This window comes from Dasypus novemcinctus, chromosome 9 (genome assembly GCF_030445035.2).
Source record: "Dasypus novemcinctus isolate mDasNov1 chromosome 9, mDasNov1.1.hap2, whole genome shotgun sequence".
In the NCBI taxonomy this organism is placed as follows: Eukaryota; Metazoa; Chordata; class Mammalia; order Cingulata; family Dasypodidae; genus Dasypus; species Dasypus novemcinctus.
This window is the reverse complement of record NC_080681.1, coordinates 45,774,688-45,795,036: the sequence shown is the minus strand read 5'-3', so window position 1 is coordinate 45,795,036 and position 20,349 is coordinate 45,774,688. Positions and strand designations below refer to the sequence as shown.

Sequence of the window (20,349 nt, the reverse complement as noted above, 5' to 3'; positions counted from 1 at the left end):
GTGCCTATGATATATTAGTATCATTTCTAATATTAATACCACAACTGCTTTTGGACGAGCTAAAACTCATTTGTAAAGACATTTGTTTAAATTTTTCCAAGTTAGTAAATGGCAGAACTGGAATTCAAAACCACATGTATTTTTCAAGACTCGAGTAGTTCATTCATTCCTCCTACTACTTACCAGGCACTGAGTGTGTACTCTCAGAGTTCCTGCTTCTAAGTAGTTTTTAGTTTTGGTGCTTGGCAGATTTGGAAGGTGTAATTTTCGTAAAAGTGCCTGTTATTGCTACTAATCAGATTCATCCAAACTTACTCTCACTTTGTGATTGTAAATATTGGATTTTTTTTTTTTTTTTTTTTTTTTTGGTGTTGGGGATAGGCTCTTGCCAAACTTTTTTTCTTTTTCTTTTTATGGAAGAGTAAGGAAACTTTTTCATCTGGTGACATTCATTCATACATATGAAAGTAAAGGTATTTGAGGTTATAAAGGCAAATAAAGGGGCATACAGGACATTACAACAGGACACAGCAACACTGGCTCGAAAAAGGTTCCCATGGCTCTTTTCTTCCTCATATTTGTTAGAATTTCTGGATCCAGAAGTTGGAACTGCTCAGTTGCCTTTGCACTATTGGTACTTGTAGGGAACAAGTAAGAGAGAAGACAGTGGGCTCAAGCATGTAGGGGCAGGGCTTACATGTTGGATCTGCTACTATGCTGTTTCTTAGTTCCCCTTAGGTTAAGTTTGATGGTTAAATAACAAGAAAGGGCATAATTTAATTCTGCAAACAAGGCAGTAGTATTTATTTTTTCAAGGCAAAATTTTTGACTTTACTGTGTCAGATTAAATTTAGCACTTTCTCCTCCTGCTGAATGATCTGGTGACAGACATTTGAAAATAGTTTTGAGTTTGTTCATTAAAACCTATTCTTTTCATTAAAAATTGATCAAACCTCAACAGCAAACACAAAATTGATAACACCAAAGCCAACCACAAAATCAAAGTCATTTTTGTCATTAAAGAATGATTTTGTAGCCTTCATACCATTTTGGGAAGCAGTTACAGTTACATCTTGAAAGTCATCTCTTTTCTTTAGGGAGGACCTTTACCAATAAGTGCACTTTGTCTAGTTTATCACAGTAATGGAGTTGCCGCTAACCTGAGTATTGGTAGTTTATTTAGCTTATTCCAGAATAGTTTAATGGAGCAAGTAGAGTGTGCTAAGGACTCAAGTAATGAATGAAAGAGCAATGAGTATGTTTAGATGGGGTTGTCAAAGGTGCTAGCAAAAGATAATGTTAGAAATGCTATCTTCCATTAAGGAGTTTTATTTTGTATTTGCATCCATTGCATTTCGAGGTGAAGTTCAAGTAGCCTAACAGTGAACAAAGTGGACTCACTACTGCATTTGGTTTCACTCATTGTGGCATTTTGCAATTGTTTAATTGATGTGGGTGCAGTCATTGAAAATCACAGTAGAAGGGAGATGATGTGGCACAAGAGAATGATTGCTATTCTCTCACTCTGGAAGGTCCCCAGATCAGTTCCCACAGCCACCTAATAAGAATACAAGCAGAACCAGAAGAACATACAGCAAATGGACACAGAGAGACGACAATGGGGAGGGGGGAGAGAAATAAATTTAAAAAAAAAAAAAAAAAACTTAAAAAAAGAAAATCATTGCAGAACAATGTTCAATGGAACATTTTAAAAAAGATATCTTATTGCCCACTTGGTTATTTCTTCCTACAAGCTCCATACATCTTTTAGAAATTTATCTTTAGATCTCTTCATGAAATGAAAATGACAGTCAATGACTAAAAAAACAACACTATATATTAGTAGCAATAGTGTAGTTTTTTTTTCAATTTTTAAAATTTAATTAACTTTTTTTAAAAAAGATTCATAGATCATAAAAAAATGTTTCCTTAAAAAATATAAGAGGTTCCCATATACTCCACACCCCACCCCACCCCACTCCTCTGTATCAGCAACCTCTTTCATCATTGTGGCACATTCATTGCATTTGATGAATACATTTTGGAGCACTGCTGCACCACATGGATTATAGTTTACATTGTAGTTTACACTCTCCCCCAGTACATTCAGTGGGTTATGGCACAAATATTTTTGTTTTTGAATATATCACTTAAGTATTATGAATTTAGAAACAAATTTTAAGCATTGTTTGGGGGGGGGGGGGAAATGGGAATTTTAAAAAATCAAATTAGGTCTCATAAGTTATTTTTAGAAATGGGAAAGTACTTTAGTAAACTCCTCTCACCACCACCACCCCCCCCCCCCCACCTCCCCAGAAACCTTTTTGAAAATGCCAGCAGAAACACCTTTTTTCCTAGTTTTGATAGTGTGAGTGTGTTTGGTAAAAAAACAAAAATAAATAAACATGACTTCCAAAAAGTCCTTTGAGGTGCATTTTTAAAGAAAGACATCATATTATTGCCTTCACTACTGGGAAAAAAGTTCAGTGACTGGTGCTTTTTAAATAATGTAAGTATTATTAGTATGGGTGACAATTTGTCAAGAGAACAATTGAGATTGGTTTCAGGCCTACTCCTACCTGAAGGGAGAAATACATATTTCATAGGAATTTTTATGGGTATATAATGGCTTTTCTTTCTAGGACACCTGTGTGAGTCAGCAGTGGTTGAATATGACTACCTTTCGATTTCTTCTTGGGAATAGGAGAACCGAGTGGGTGGTTTCAGTGCAGTTTCAATGTTGTTAACTTACAGATGATCTAGAGTTGGTACTAATTGCCTCGCTTATGGATATCTTTAATGAGGAAGCCAGTTCTTATACAGGTAACTTCTTTACACCTTTAGCGATTGTTGTTTTCTAATAAAATTTCATTAATTTGGAAATCTTATGTCCACATACAGGGCCGTTCCTCTTGTGAGGTATTTAAATGTATTTTTTTAAAAATGAAATTTTAGGAGTTTTTTGTCTGGTTTGTATTTTCTGTTGTATATTTTAAATACAACAAAGTACAAACAAAAAGACTTAGAATCCAAATTTTGACACTCTGATCTGGGAGACCAGCCAAGGGAATGCTTCAGATGAGGAAAGGGATAAAATCTTTTAGACTACTTGGCTTGGGGTGAATCACTAGATGGAGGACAAAGCTCACATTTCTGCATTTTTACTTCTTGCTTAATTGCTTATAAGAATTAACTTTTTGAGGGTAGGGTAAGCAAATGAAATTTCTCATACAGAGGGGCTATTAAAAATTACAAAACAATGAATTATGTTAAAAAATCAGTACAGAGTAGAAGGAAATTTTTGTAAATTGGGAGATGTTGATGACATTGTTCTCTTATTCTGTGATTATTTTCTGGTTTATTGTGAATAAATTCTACAGGATTGTATAAGAATTTTAATTATATATATATATAATTATATATATATATTTTTATATATATATATATATAAGATTATATAACTTATTAATGTTAAACTGTTTTTTTAAGTATTTATAAAAAATAAAGTACATGAAAAGAGTATTTCCCATTTCCCTGAAGGGAAAAATAAAAGGAAGAAAAGGGTGTTAGTTACTAGTCTGGTTTTGTGATTCATTTTCATGAGTAATGACTGACACAACACTAGGATGATTTTGAACTCCAGGAAGTGGTTCATCATTTAAGGTACATTTTCACAGTTAAATTCACTTAGTTTGGAACTCTGGTGAAGTCATCTTTGTAATGTTTATATTCATCTATTGACATCTAGATTTTTTAAATGCTTTCTAATAATGTATACAGCTAAATACTTTATAAACTAGAAACTGATATATGGAAAAGTTATAGCTTTTTTTTTTTCCCTGGAAATTTCATTTGTTTTTTGCCCCCCCCTCCCCTTTTTTTTTTTAGGATGTACCGGGGATTGAACCCGGGACTGCATGTGTGGGAAGCAGGTGCTCAATCGCTGAGCTACATCCACTCCCCAACAATTTCATTTTATATTCTTTGGTATACTTGATATTTTTGAAACACAAAAATGAGAATGTAGATTAAAAATAAAACACACACACACTAAATGCCTATTCTTTGCTGGGTACTGTCCTGAAACCAAGGAAACAAATGTAGCAGGAGAACAATCATGCAGGGAAACTGATGTGGCTCAACCAATTGGGGTCCTGTCGACCATATAGGAGGTCCAGGGTTTGATACCCAGGGCCTCTCGTGGTGAGGGCAAGCTGGTCCAAGTGATGGGCTGACCCTTGCACCCGGGAATGCAGCCCTGTGCAGGAGTGCCTCCCTGCGTAGGCATGCTGCCGGCACAAGAAAGCTGCCCCACTCACGAGTGCTGGCGGATGTGGAGAGCTGGCACAGCAAGATGATGCAACAAGAGACAGGAGAGAAAATAAGAAGACTAAGCAGAACAGGGAGCTGAGGTGGCACAAGAGAGTTATCACCTCTGTTCCATTCGGGAAGGTCCCAGGATCGGTTCCCAGAGCCGCCTAATGAGAATACAAGCAGACACAGAAGAACACACAGCGAATGGACACAGAGAGCAGATAATGGGTGTGTGTGTGTGTGGGGGGGGGATATGAATGAAAAATAAAAAAACAACAAAATAATCATGCGCATGTGTGGAATTCCCATATAATACCCTTCCACCAACAATGTGGAACATTTTTTAAAATTAAGAGATAATATCCTGAGACTATTACCACTAACTTTGGTAACTTCAAACTGAAGGAGTTTAAACAGAAGCACTGAGTAGTAAGGCTCCTCAGGCTAATAATAATACTTAACATGATATTTACTCATTTTTTAAAAAGTAGATTAGAAGTATTCTATATTTGTGAACTTTGGAAAAGTTGTAGCTATGTGCTGAGAATATTAAGAGCATCTTTTTCTATGGCATATATTATTTTTATAGGCATGCTTAGCATGGATTTTTCTTTTAGAGTTCAATATTAAATTGCTAGTGTTTTATAACTTTTAAATTGCTATTTTTTAGTGGTAGTTGTGAATTACTAATCAGTAGTGGATAATTTAGGAGATTTTAAGTGGGAGAGATCATTTTCTTTCTAATAAGGAATTAAATCCCAAAATGTTTTGAAGGATTCATAATACATACTTTTTCCTTAAAATGTCTGAGACTTTTCAGAAATAGTAATATTTGGACCTAACAGATACTGGCATTTTAAAAATGTACCTTTACAAAAATTATTAGAGTTTCCAAAGTGTCTTTTATAACTCTTAGCAAATCCCAAAGAGGAATTTTTTTCCCCTTTTAGTTTGTGTAATTGGATTTAATTATGTATAAATTTTTCATCATGCCTTTATTTGTTAGGAATTATTGATGTGTTCCCTAATGTAAATCACAGCGTTTGTATTTAAATTGATTTTGTTTAATAAGTTATAGTAAACATATAACTAAACAGTAAATACTCTTTATAGAAAAAAGATTTTTCATTTGAAATGTTTCATAATTTAAAACATATCCAAGATAGAAAAAAGCTTCTAAAGCAAAATGACAGAAGCTGAACTGTTTTGTAGTTACATGATCTTAAATTGTTTGAACATTTTCTGTTGCAGTAATTTTATATTTCTGTAAGGATTTGTTTGTTGTTTCATGTTAACAGACCTACACACGACTAGTTACATTTTCAACACCAATGTGCTTATTTTGGAAAATAACACTGTATTCTTTTATTTTTTTTATTCTCAGCCTGAAAAGAAGTTCAGAGATGAGAGTAGGGCTTTTTTTTTTTTTTTTTTTAATCTCTTTATGTCATAGCTTAAGCTCCTTATGTAATACTTAACAGGTCAAAAGATTTTTATGTTAAAGAAAACAGGAATTAGATGCTCTTGGATTTGATTGATATAGATTAGTTATTTCTAAAATGGAACTGAGTAACGAAAACAGTGACATTCAACAGACTCATGAAATAGCTTTTTCACATAACTTTTTTATACAGAAATTTTATTGTATACATGATTTATAAAAGATAAATGAAATATTATTTGTGAATAAACAATTTAGCTATATTAGTGAATTATTTTATCCTTACTTTCAGCATTCTTTCTCTCTTTTTTTGAAGTATCAGGGCTGGGAATTGAACCCAGGACCTCATATATAGGAAGCCAGCGCTCAACCACTGAGCCGCATCAGCTTCCTTGAGTTGGTTTTTTAGTTTGTTTGCTTGTTGCTTGGTTTTTGTTTTTAGGAGGCCCTGGGAACTGAACCCAGAATCTCCCATGTGGGAAGCAGGCACTCAACTGATTGAACCATATCTGCTCCCCAGGCATTCTCTTTTCATCTAAATTCTTAGTACATTTTCTGGAAGCCTGGTTGAATCATGTACCCTCCTCATTAACTATTTTTCTCATTTCCATTTTAGGAAGAAGTACCATTAACATACATAAGCAATAATAAATCACTGATTTCACATGCCAACACTGGTAATAGACTGTGGCCTCTGTTAATGTTTCAACAGAGCTCAGAGTCACAGCTTCAGTCTCATAGAGGACCCTGATAATCAAGAGGCACGGTGCTTACTAGGACACTCAGGCAGCATGAGGAGTAGCATCCATGATGGGGTTTAGTTCAAAGATATTAAGAAAGATAGTACTAGAAAAGTTGAAGTTTTTATATTACAGCTTAATAAGATGATTATATAGGAACACATGATTTTACAGCCATGTACAAAGAGCAGACTGAATGGAGACAATGATAGAAAAGCAGAGGAGAATGTTCCTAATCATCTGCTTGAAGCCGATCACAAGTATAAGCTTGTAACGGGGTACTACTTACTGCCAGAGCAGCCTATTTTCTTACAAAAATGCTCGTAAATGCTGCAACATCCAACGATAGAACTCCACTTCTGGCCTTTCAAATTCCCATCCAGAAGTGCATCTGTTTATTAGGAGTTTCCCCTGAATGTGAATGATTTCAGTCCTGAGTCACTGCACCTGTTGCCAGGAGGTATTTATTCCAATCACTAGCCTAAAGCTCAGAGAGTTATTGCTTGACATTTTATAGCTTGGGGGGAGAAACTCTTTTCAAAATCATTTGTTCAGAGAGGAGAAAATGGAGCAAAACAGTTCATTTTACTCTAAGCACCACTCTGACAGTATTCACATTTGCACAGCACAAAGCTGCGATATTGATTTTTTGTTCACAGGGCCTCCCATCAGTTCTTTCTTCAATTGTCAGGGTTGCAAGATGGATTGCAACTTTACGTGTTGAGATGTTTTTTTCCCCCCTTTGTTGAAATAGAAATAGATTGAAAATACAGCTTGGAATAAATGTCATAGTAATAGTGTGGTTAAATGACTTTAATTTGGGGATTTCTTTATGTTGATTATGTTGACTGAGCAATTTCATTGAATACTTGACCATCAGGCACGCTGTTTGCTTTCATGCTCCTGTTCTCCCTAGACTGGCAGCAGGTAGCATATCTAACTATGCCCTGAACAACAGTGGTTCCCAAGCCTGCTGCTGACTGTCATCATCATTTAGAGAGGCATTAAAGTAACATTTGAGAACATGAACCATGGAGTTTAATTGCTGGGCCTCAAACTTTGATTTCACTCTTATTGGATGTGGCCATAGACAACTTAGTTAATCTTTATGTGCCCCAGTTTCCTCCTCTGTATTACCTATGTCATATGGTAGGTTTGAGGATTTATAATCAGTAAACATTTGTAAAGTCCTTACAGGGAATTCCGGTGATGGTAAGGTGAAGAGAGTGGCAAATCTCTCCCCCAAAAGCATGTATAATGCTGGATAAAATTGTCAAAAACAAGGATTATTGAGCTGTGGAAATAACCAAGGGCAAACAACAAATTGAGAAGCATTTACTCTGAAAAGCAACTACAACTTTTAGTATGAACAGTGGATGTTTGAAGCCTTTTCTGGGCTGCTGCCACCTCCCAGCCCCCACTCCTTAGCTCTGTCATTGTGGTATTTTTTGTCAGGGCAGATTGGCTATGAAAACCAGCAGCTTTGCTGCCAGGGAGAGTTGACTTGATTTGGAGCAAAGGGTCTAAAGCAATGCCTAAAAGTGTTGTCAGAAAAAGCAATAAACACTGGAGGAAGCAAGCAGGGACAACCCACAGCTTCTGCTAGTTTGAACTTCCATTCCAGTTGAGGAGAGTGGAGGGCCAGTCTGAAATGTTTATGAGAAATCCTGGAAATGAAAGAGCTGTAAAATCTTCCTTCATTGTTGACTAACTCAGAAACACACACACACACACACAAGTTTAGTTGTGAACTTTTGGGGAAAGAAATTCCTTTTGAAGTATTGGCTAGTTTACTGTTTCTCTTGACATTTTCCCAGCTTTTATTTCTGTTTTCCTTCTCCATTGATAATGAGCCTCTCAGCATTTTCCTTGTACTCTCATGATCCCATAAACTTTCTTACTGAAAACCTACCAACTTTGAGGTTTGCCGAAATCCCTAGAGAGCTCCCTGCTTCTAATTCTTATGTCCTTTTCATCCCTCATCATTCCAGTTATACTTTTAGTTTTCTCTGTGGAGTTGAGAATACCGTCATTCTAAATGAGAAAGGAAGGCCAGTATAGAGTTTTTATTGCTTTGAACAAACATAACTTGTTCCTTGTAGTCTATATTTGCAAAACTTGTCACTTTTTATGAATCAGTTGTTTAAATTAATTTTTCTTTGGGTTTACTGAATACCAACCATTTAATTTCTGATTGTAACTAGGTTATACAAAAAATGTGTTATTTTAAATGTCTTATAAAGATGATGAGCCCAAATAAAGATATGTAAAAGAAAAATATGTAATATTTCATTTCTGGCACATAATAAAGAAACAGAGAATCATTTAATAAATGCACATAAAAACATACCTTGTGGCATCACTACAATTGACTATAGATATGAATCATATTACTTAAAAATGCCTTCTTACGAAGTGATTATTATGAAGTTATATAACATTTCATAAATGAATATTTAATTTTCTTTTTTCTTTTTCTTTTTAAGGTTTTAGTAGAGCAGCTTTACCATTTGGGTTAGTTAGGCGAGAATTATCCTGTGAAGGTTATTCTATAGACCTGCGATGCCCAGGCAGTGATGTCATCATGATTGAGAGCGCTAACTATGGTCGGACAGATGACAAGATTTGTGATGCAGACCCATTTCAGATGGAAAATACAGACTGCTACCTCCCAGATGCCTTCAAAATTATGACACAAAGGTAAACATTCATGTGTTAATGTCCCATTTTTCACTACTATATCAAACTTAATAAATTATAATTCTGAAGTGGATGGGTACAGTCCATGTCTTGCCTTTTTTTTTTTTAAATCTGAATAAAGGTCTCATGTAGTACTGTTGAATTCTACTTTAAAAGTTACTAACAATATTCAGATCTCTGCTACTTTTATAGAGATTGACATGATATATCAGGAATATATTATATACATCTTATAGTTTTATATATCATAAGATAAAGAGTAAGAAAAATGATTCAAATGTAATTGTATTTTAGGGCTTAAAATTTTTGAAACGTTTTCTGTAATAACAAGACTATTTACATGCCTGGGTCTATTTTGTAATTGTTTCTTGGTTTTTTGTTTTTGTTTTTTTAAACAAAAGAATAAAACAAACTAATGTTAAGAAAGCTAAGCATTGAGTCCCTTATTTTTCCAGGGACTATAGGTAAAATCCTTTTAACAGATTAAACAACTTTTTGCTCTCTTTCTTAGCAGGTGCAGTTTTACTCAGTGTTCTTGATGCCACCATGTTATAGAAGTATTATTAAGTAAGAGAAGGCCATCAGTGTAACAGATGTTTTAGGCAAGATGGAAAATATATTTCTGAATAGTAAATAGGATTTTTGTCATCTTCAGATACTATACAGATAGTTAGAGTAAACATATTCTAATAAGATTCTACTCTTTATAATTTAAACCAATCCTTTTATTTCCCTATGTATTGCTCAAGATGATTTTAAAGATATAAGACAAGCCGTGAATTATCTTTTCTTTAAAATTGAGATTTGAGAATATTTTTTTCCGACAATGAAGAAAATTCCAGTTTGGGACAGTATAAAATTTGGCATCATTGGTTGGATGTTCAAGGCCCTGTAGTTTGTATTAAGGAGTTTTGGAGATGGTTATAAATTGATCTTTAGCTATTTAAACAAGACTACCATTCAGTAAGGTGGGAATTGGTATATAGTAGGTATGTATGTTCAGGTGTGACAGAATACCTCAATCCTTGGATTGAAATATAGGCTGTGATAATTCTACTTCATTGAATTTGAGCAATTTTATTTCTTTATCCATTGAGCTCCAATTTATTAGCTATAAAAAGTGTTAATTTTACCATTGATTTGTTTTATATACTAAATATGATCATGTTTTAGGAAGTACATTATACACTTTAAACATGTAAATTTCAAAGGACAGAATATGATAACATGAGAAATGCTACGTGGTTTTCAGAAGAAAAAAGAATGAGATGATAGTTGTTTTTAGGAGATAAGTTTTTGTAAAGGAAGTTAGCAGGGGTCATTTGTTTGTTAGTTCATTCATTCACTCATTCCATGAGCATCTATTGTGTGCATGCAGCATGAACTTTTGAAATACTAGCCTCATTTCCAATAATTGTTTTTTAAGCTCTTGTATCCCCTGTTAGATTTTTAAGGTATAGAAAAACAGGTATCAAGTCTGTCTTGTTTTCTGTTAGAGCTTCAGGATTCTGGCATGGAACTTGGCACCTAACAGGTATCTAGTAAATATTTTGTGACTGTATGAAGAATTGACCAATTGACATTGATGAACGTTATGGTTTAATAGTATACCAGGGTAAGAAATTTGGTTGAAAATTTTGTGTACCTATTGTGTGTAGTTGGGGATTTCTCCATGTATGACTAACTAGTGTTTATTGATTTCTGGGTCCCAGATTTTTTACTTTTTTCGCGTTGGATTGTCAGCCAATTAAAATTTCCAAATGCACATGAAACAGATATGCCTTAGGCTAAAAAAATGCATACCTTTACAAATTATTATTATGCTTTCCACAGAGAATGCATTCAGTATTTCCCTCTATAATAATAACTGGACAGTTGTCTTCCATGTATAGGTGAGCTACAAAAAACAGGGGTATTGCTTTTCCTATCCCCTAGATACAGAGCACCTAGCTCTTACAGCTTAATTTGAATTTTCTTTTATATAAAATATAAAATAGTGCTTAGTTGTAATTGCAATTGAACTAATACAATAATGTCTCACTTCTCCAAAGTTTCTTCTAGAGCAGTCTTGGGTATTTGGACCATAAACACCCTCTGAAGGGATATCTAAGTATCTTAGAGTTGATGGCTTTTATAGTTTCATTCCTAAGAAAACTCTTCACTTTCTATTCAAAGTCTGGTCTCCCCTTCCCCATCCTACCTATTCTGTGCAAAATATTCCTACTAGCATTTTGGCTTATTTACTAGTCCACCTTAAGGCAGGATAGCAGATTTTCTAGACAAGGAGCTGGTCACTATAAGCACAATTAAAAAATTAAAAGGTGATAAAAGACAGTGAAGGAAAAGATAGAAAATTTACTTTTAAAAAATATGTGATGGGAGCGGATGTAGCTTAAGTAGTTGAGTGCCTGTTCCTCATACAAGGTCCTGGGTCCAATCCCTGGTACCTCCTATAAACAACAATAACAGAAAAGACCATAATGTAAGAATATGGTCACAGATTGCTATAAAATCTCAGAATTTCCAGAAAACACATATTGCCATATTATTTTGATTTGTCAAGGTATTTTCAAGAAACCACAGGGCATAAATAATACTTTAGAAAAATTTCCATCAAAATGTTTTATTTTTTGTTCTTAAGGTGTAATTAGATAATTAAGGCAATCCTTTTTTTTTTTTTTTTCATTTTTTATTAGAGAAGTCATGGGCTTAGAAAATAATCATGTATAATGTACAGAATATTCCTGTATATCACACCCCCACCAATACCTTACATTGTTGAGGAACACTTATAGATTATGAAACAACATTATCAGACTATTACTGCTAACTATATCCTTAGCGTACACTTGGTATATTTTTGCTATATACACCCTATTAACACTATGTATTAGTATCGTACATTTGTTATAGTTCATGAGAGAACATGCTCATATTTGTACTGCTAACCACAGTTCATCTTGTACCACATGGTTCACTGTTATATAGTCCCATGAATTAAGGCAGTCTTGTTTGCATATATGGTATTCTTATTTAAAATCTAAGTCTTCATGGACTATATCAGATTCAAAGTCTGGATTGTGAAATACACCACTATCTATAATTTATTTTCTTTGGGAAAATGGATTCTGTGCTCCATTAAATTTGTAATAGATTATTTTGCATATGGTATTTCAATATATGGAAACTGCTGGTGTTAGGGAGACAATATGGCAAATGCTAGTAATCCTCCACCTGTCCATCTTTACTTGTTTATCAATCTGTTCAATGATTGGGATATGCTTTGGGGCATCCATATGTAGACTGATGAGAAGCGGGAAGTAAAAAATGATTATTATGGGCAATTACCCATTGTTACTAGACTGGCAAGCAAATACTAGTACAAAGAGAAAATATGGAAGAGCTGGACTTGAAGGATTATACAGTGTAGGTAACATCTTTATTTGCAGTGTTAAACATTTACATGCAAAGCCAAATATCTAGGCAGATACATCTTATTATCCTTATACTACTGAATAATTTAATATGTATTATACCTTGTGTTCTTACACACTTTTTTTTTAATTTAAAAATTTTCCTTCAGTACTTATAAATAAATTTAGTTGTTTTTAGGAAGTCCCTAACAATCTCACACATTTTTCCCATCTATAATCCTCAAAAGAATGTGATACTCAGTAAGGTGGATTAGATAGACATGTGTTTTTTCAATGTAGAAAATTTTTCTGCATAGCTCAAATAGAAGCATTAGAACTTTCTCATTAATTTTAAAAGTTGCCCTTTCTCTATAATGATAAAGATAGGCACAGAAATTTCAGTACCATTCAAATATGCTTATATTCTGGTTTTTCTAATTTATCTTACTATATTTTGCTGTCATATTTGTTCTTTTTAAATTTTATTTTTATATTTTAAAGATACTTAGATTACGTGATACATAAATGTATATTTATATTTTAAAGCTTCTTCACTTTCCTCCCCCATTGTCATTTCAGCAGTTGAGAATCAAATAAATAAATTTACTTGTAATTCAGACTGAGGAGTAAAATTTTTAGTAACTGTTATTCATGCTCCATTTTCTATTTCTTGCTCATTTAAAAGTGTGAACTGAAGACTCTCTTAGCAACTTATTGTATACTTACCCGATAAGTGCCCAGAAGGTACATCCTAAAAAGTGAGAAATGAATTTATTTCCTAAAATGTTGTGTATTTTAATACTTTGTGGAATAATTGCCATTACATATGATTTTTTTAGCACTCTGAGGGTAATGGTAGTGGGGCAACTTAAAATATAAAATAAGTTTAGTAACACTTGTTTATTAGTCTGCTAAAAGTGGTGCTGATGCAAAGGATCCAGAAATCTGGGTTTTTTTTTTCAATTAAAAAAAATTATTTCTTTATCTCTCCCCAACCCCTCATCGTTTGCAGTTGCTTTGTCTGTTCACCTTCTTTTGTTTCTCTAGGAGGCACTGGGAACTGAACCTTGCATCTCCGATGTGGGTGGGAGGAGCCTAATCACTTAAGTCACCTCTGTTCTATGCTTTGTTGTGTCTCTCATTATGTTTTTCCTCTTTTTTCTCTTGTATCACCTTGTTGCGTCATCTCTCTGCACCTGCCTGAGGTGCGAGCTCTCTGACCTGCTCATCCTCTTCGGAGGCACTGGGAACTTCTGCTACCTCTTTGTTGTGTCTCTCATTGTTTTTCTTCTTGTATCTCTTGTGTCATCTTGCTGCACCTGCCTGTCGTGCCAGCTTGCTATCTTCTTTAGGAGGCACTGGGAACCAACAACAGAACTCCCATGTGGTAGGCGGGAGCACAGTCACTTGAGCCACTTCCTCTTCCCTGTTGGTTTTTATAAAGGATATTTGTTTGGGGTAGAATATTACAGTTACAAGACCCTAAGGAGTCCAACTCAAGGTACCACCTTCTCTCTCAAATTCTGTTGCCACAGGTTGACTCAAGAGGCTGCCAACATCTGCAATGGTTCAGCTTTCCTCTTTCCTCTTAAGGCTCCATGGGTCCAACGTCTTCTGATATCAGCTGTAGGCTGGTATATGGCTTGTCTCTCGTCCCTTTTTCTGAGTCAGCTGCTCTGCTCTCTTCACAAGATCAGCTGTAAACTATCAGGCTCCACTCTCTTCATAGGCCCCTGGATCTTCTTTATATCTTCTGTGTGTACCTAATTCCCTGTGATCTTGATTGAGTGTCCATTTAAATAGCAGACCAGGGAGATGGGACTCAACCCTTCAGGCCCTAATGAACAAATCAAAGCCCTAATTGTAACATAATTTAATCAAAGACATCTCAGCTGAGTCTAATACAATCCAAGCGTTATCATACCCAGAAAAAGACAAGTTTACAAACATAATCAGTATTTCTTTTTGGAATTCATAAATAATCTCAACCTGCCACAACTTGGAATTCATCAAAACCAAAAAACCCTACTACTACTCTGAAGTATTTGATAGGACAAATGGTTCCTTGCACCTCTCAGGTACAATCCAGTTGTCTTCAAATGATTGTGTGCCAAAGTGTACCACGTTCTTGTTCTTTATGTTTGATTCTGGTGTTGTTTAAACTGTGTCTTTATTCATGTTTTCACTCTTAAGAATCTGCCTATTTCATTAAGCTATATACTGCTTTAGATTATGCTTTATTTCTTCAAGTTTTTTTTAGCACTCTGGTCTAGAGATCTGTAAGTAATTATGTAAGTATTTGCTATTTTTTAAAAATTAATGTGCATGAACAGATTATGCCTTATAGTTTTAATTCAGAATATCATGTGTACAGCAGTGTACTTCTGAAAATACAAAGAATTAATAAAAAGTAGTATGTACTACCATAAGCAGATAGTGAGGATTTATACCTCTGATATTCCTTATGGATGAAAGATATATTTAATGTAATTGATTGAAAGCTAACACCCTCATGTGCCCACCCCTACCTTTTTGTAGTGAAGTTGTTCAAGGAAAACACAATTATTGTACAAGGAAAGCACAGTTGTACCCTAGATTCAGGGAACTAGGCTAACTGCTTCAAAACTTTTAGCTAATTTTCTTAGCCCTCTTAAAGATAGCAACTAACTAGAATCTTATAGTGTGTAACTACCTTAGATTTCTTGTTTTATTAAACATAATTCAGTATATTTATGATTGTCATACTTCCCATTTAAGTACCTTTAAATTCATTTGGGAATAGGGCAGAATATAAATGTATAGTTCAGCAGGCAGCAATTTATACACAGTTAGTATTTAAATATGGTCAAAGAAACATCTAGATGAAGCAAAAACATGAAGTTGATGATCGCATAGTATAGCTGGTATTACTCACAGAGATAAGTGTAGTATAAGCATGAAAAGTCCCAGAGAACATTGCATTTAAGGGGCAGATGTCAAGTTGCCATTAAGGACTTGAAACAGGTATAGGAGTGTAATGTCTCATAAGGCAGTAGTGAAGTACGAGAGAGAGAGATTATTTTTCTTGTTTTATTCTGTTTAGACTGCTCAAAAGAACATACTATAGTTTTAAAGATAGGAGAGTTTCAGGATAGAAATCAAGGTAGCATTTAGCTTTGTATAGGTCAGCAAGAATTAGGTAGAAATTAGGTTCTACCTAATAGTTACATGTTATTTCACATTTTTAACTGAGAACAGGTTAAGTGGTGACAGTTTCTTGTGTGCATGAGAATTTGAAGAAATGCTTCATTGTATATATATGTGTGTTGGGTTTCCTGTTCTGTGGTTCTTAACATTACAGTTGATGTACAGCAGGACTGGAAAATTGAGTGCATACTTTCAGTGTGCAGGTTAAAGTATGATGCATGTAAAGGAACTTGTATGTCTTTGTCTGGAATAAGCACAATGATCTTTTCCTCACCCCATCACCTCCCATTCTTTCTGCCAGGCAAGGCATGTAACTAGGAAACCTGTGTGGACAAAAAAAAAACCACCATAGGTCATTGCTTCTATTTTAAGAGTTATTGAGTATCAGATTGTTAGAGCTGCAGAAGAACTTGGAGTTCATTGTATTCTTTCCTTCGCTACATATGGGGAATCAACTGTCATTGCTCTTCTACACTTTGCCTGCACTGCATCATGTATATCCTCATTTTAAAAATACCTTTGAGAAGAAGATGAGAAGAAGAGGCAATATGAATGTCTTCTTTTTACTTTGTGAACCTTTTGAATTTTGCACAGGGGTTACCTCAGATTGGTACCTAGGATCTCATTGGTTTTTGTGGTGTGAGAATGTATTCTTAAGCTTGAATTTTAATCCTGTTTTCTAGGTTTAACATATTTCTGTTGTTTTCGAGTATACTAATAGATATTAGCATAGATAAATTGTTTAAAGAAAGGAGATATTTAAATACACACACCAAACCAATTTTGAGGAATGAGGAACCTTGGAAGCTTTTCAGGATTTAACCAAGAAAACACATTAAAATGCAGTCATAGTTCTGCCATTGTGCTCTGGCAGAGTTCACATAAACAGATTTCAATGTGTATATCCTCAGCTTGACATTCCACCCTCTCAACCTTTATACTGATCATTGTCTTCATAAAGAAATTTGGTATCCAACTACAGTGTTAAGAAAGCATTGATTATTTAATTATTTTTTTTGTTTCCTGATCTATCTTTCCAGGGAATAATAAGCTTTAATTCTGTCTTTCCAAGGTCTTCATATCCTTTCCTCAATAATGAATTTTTCAGAGGGGAAGAAATAATGAACACAGTCTGTCTTTTGACCTGATCTGTTATTTAATGATATTTTGAGTGTTGGTATATTTTATTCTTGCATTAGTATTAATGCTTACTGGTGAGGTGTACTCTTTCTCTTTATTTAGTTTATTTGTTCAGTGAACCTAGATAGGATCTAACCTAGTCACTCTGAGAAACTATGGTCTTACCCTTAGCTGTTTATCCCAAATGTGCTTATTTAACTATGGTATCAGGTTTATCATCCATTTGTCCATTTGGATGAAATGAATCTGGGGAAAATTAAATAACTCAGATGCTACAAACTCATCATCTCTGTGTGATGTACTTTCCTGTCGTGGTGGATTTCCATTAATTTTCTCATTCTTGGCTGATCTGTGTCAAGACAACTAACTGGAATTACAATCACATTTTTTTATCCAGAATTTGAGAAGTTACTAGTATAGTAATAAATACCCATTTAAAGTCCTGATTGGTATATCTAATAGGACACATACTTCACATGTCACTTTCTGATGGTCATTTAAATCAAAGCACTCACTACAGAAAGAGGAGACTCGGCTGTAATAAACATGAACCATATTAAACATTCACATTTAGTGTGCAAGAAAGACTAATAAATTCTAAGTTCTGACTTAGAAGACCTCTGCATGTCCCTTACAAACCTGCTTATCAAATATAGAAAAAAAGAAACAATGGAACATCAAAGGGTCTGCCCTACAGGATTCTGTTTCGATCCTTTTTAAAGAAAATTTGTAAAATGAATCTCCTACTCGATAATGACTTTGAGAGTACAAGCGTTTATTGCCAGTTTTACTGGTACATCCATATGTGGAATTTTACATTTTGTATCATGCCTTTTGGTCTAGGAACCCAGGACAATTTTCCCTAAGGGAAAACATGCAGTTGAATGAAATTCAGAAATTTCAATGAAATTCAGAAACTTGAATAATACTTTAAAAGTTTGAATTTGTGTTTCTTTTGGACAGATGTGTAAGAGAAGGGAAAAACAATTTGGTTTTGAAAAACAAAGCCATATATCATTTCAATTTTCAAGATTTTGTTTAAGTTTTTCAATATGATTGTCTTTATTTTAGAAATCAAAGTAGAGGTAAAGAAGTAGGATCAAAATCAATTAACATGGATAAGGACATTTCATTTGACGTATAAATTTTAATAAAATCATTATGCTTTCATAATGCTTTTCATGGTCTTAGAGATCATCTGTTCCTCAATTGAAAGTGTTATGAGTGACAGTATTTAATTAGTATACATATTTTACACACGTTAGAATTTTTACTCAGAATGTCCTATTACATATTAAAGCAGAGATTTCTATTTAAAAAGTATAAATTTAAACAAGTTAATTGAGAAAAATTGCCTAATTCACTGTTAAATGACTGAAAGACACTAGAAACTAGACCATCAAATGTCTAGGACTAGACAGTAGATCTGTTTACATAACAATTTTAAATAACAATTTGAGTACTTTGTTTTGTATCCAATGTGTGATTTATTTTTACTCTGTATCTGCTTTCTGATGTCAAACAACCAAATGTAAGTGTTAATTTGACTTATAAGCATCCCTTAATAAAGTTATACTTTGAACAAATAAGAATAGATTTTTAGCCACAGCTGTAGAGAACAGAAATAAAATTCTGCTATAGAGTTTCAAATCAAGGCATAGTCACTATTTTTCTTGTGTATTTGACTTCTCCATCTGTCTTCTTCCCCCAAAATTTCTTACAGCGAAATGCTACTAAAATGTAATATAATGCATATTTCTTACTAGTATAATAATGGATGATGAATTATGAATTATAACTTTCTTTAATAATTTGGAATTATTTTTACTAAGTAGTACAACTTCATCTTGTCATTTTTATCACCAAGTAATGATTACATGCATTCATTGAAGCTTTAGATAAAAATATCATACTTTAATACATTCTATGATTTAATAAATATTGACCAGATATAATATTAGGTAACATTAAGAATGTACATTCTATTTATGCTTGTAGATTTTAGTGAGAATGAGAAGTAGACAACAAATGCCTATATATTATATGGTAGAGAAAATGTCCATAGTTATCCATTTACCGCATATCCCTTTGTTTTCCTGCTAGCAATTTAAGAGCTTAATTTTTCACATAAAATGCAGGGTAGCAGTGGTGAGTCAGTATTAGTCATAATATACTCTATTTATTGACTAATTTTGTTAAATGAGGAGAAACAGCTTTTATCTTAAATTAATATAAAAACTTAAACTTTGATTTATTATCACCCTATTAAATTTTCCACATTGTATAATGAAATTACAAACCTAAGCCATATCAGCAATAATAACAACAACAACGTAAAACACTCCAGGATTGGTATACTACTTTGTACATTATTTATTTTGTGTAATTAAGGTTTCTGATGGCATTTTACTAATATATATATTCGTCTTAGTCTTGCAGATTTCAAAGATTGATTGTTTTTACATTTTGAATTTTCCTTCTTAGATGTATTACAGTAATTTAGTTAGCATTTTTAGTGTTGTTTATAGTTCCACAATTAGGTTTAGATTTAATATGTATCTATCAAGAAAGTATCCAATAAAATCTGGTTATAACAAAATACAGAGAGGTGCATGGTTCTTGTTTATTTCATATAAATCAATCTAATGTGTCATATAATACATGTCTCAATTCTCTTTGTATTTCTTCAAATGTCATATGCAACCAATAAAAAAGTGATCTTCAAACTCACCTAAACACACTCCCTATGATCTTGAAAGGACAGTTGCTCTATTTAAGATGGCTTGAGATTGTATCAGTGGTCTGTTTATTTTTCCAGACCACACATGTGTTGTTTTTGAACTCACTTGTATTTTTGAAGATTATTCTTTCAGTGAAGGTGGGTTTCCATGAAGCTGATGAAGCTTACACTTCAGAGTCTTCTTTTGCACAGGCATCTTCCAAATGCCTTGTTAGGACACCTAGCAACAGGATTACAGGGTCCTATTTTCTTTTTTTCCCCGTAAACTTGCAGAAGATACTTAAAGCATAATCTTTTAAGGATTCTATTTCATTCCGTCTGAGTTCTTCTTTTATACTTCCCCCTCATTTATGGCTTAGGAGAAACCAAGAGCATTTTGGGATCCTGTTAAGTGGAAGCACAGTTGGGGATAAATTCAGTTTGGGTTTAATGGGGTATTTTTACGTGGCTTGCATTCACTTTGTGAACAGTTAGCTGTTCCAGTGAAGAAGTGACATCCAGAAATACTCCTGTTGCTCACTGTACTGCCTTACTCATCATGACATAAATTTGGAAGGCCAGATGTCATACTGCAATTTAATTGTGTCCCATGGCACCTGAAATATGTGGGTAGTGGAAGAGAAATAATGTGTGAAATGTATGGGGCCGGAAACTGGTCTGTGTGATTGTCTTCCA

The 20,349-nt window shown here is 34.0% G+C and overlaps 1 protein-coding gene across 26 annotated transcripts in view; it reads left to right on the top strand.

Annotated features, from left to right (window-relative positions):
• Window positions 1–20,349, top strand: part of ADGRL2 (adhesion G protein-coupled receptor L2) — a 653,868-nt gene that overhangs the window by 559,890 nt on the left and 73,629 nt on the right. For all 26 annotated transcript variants that reach the window (XM_058303275.2, XM_058303285.2, XM_071217326.1 and 23 more), the window contains one exon: window positions 8,982–9,195. In XM_058303275.2, coding sequence (XP_058159258.1) covers window positions 8,982–9,195 — 214 coding nt within the window. The remainder of the gene's footprint in view (window positions 1–8,981; window positions 9,196–20,349) is intronic.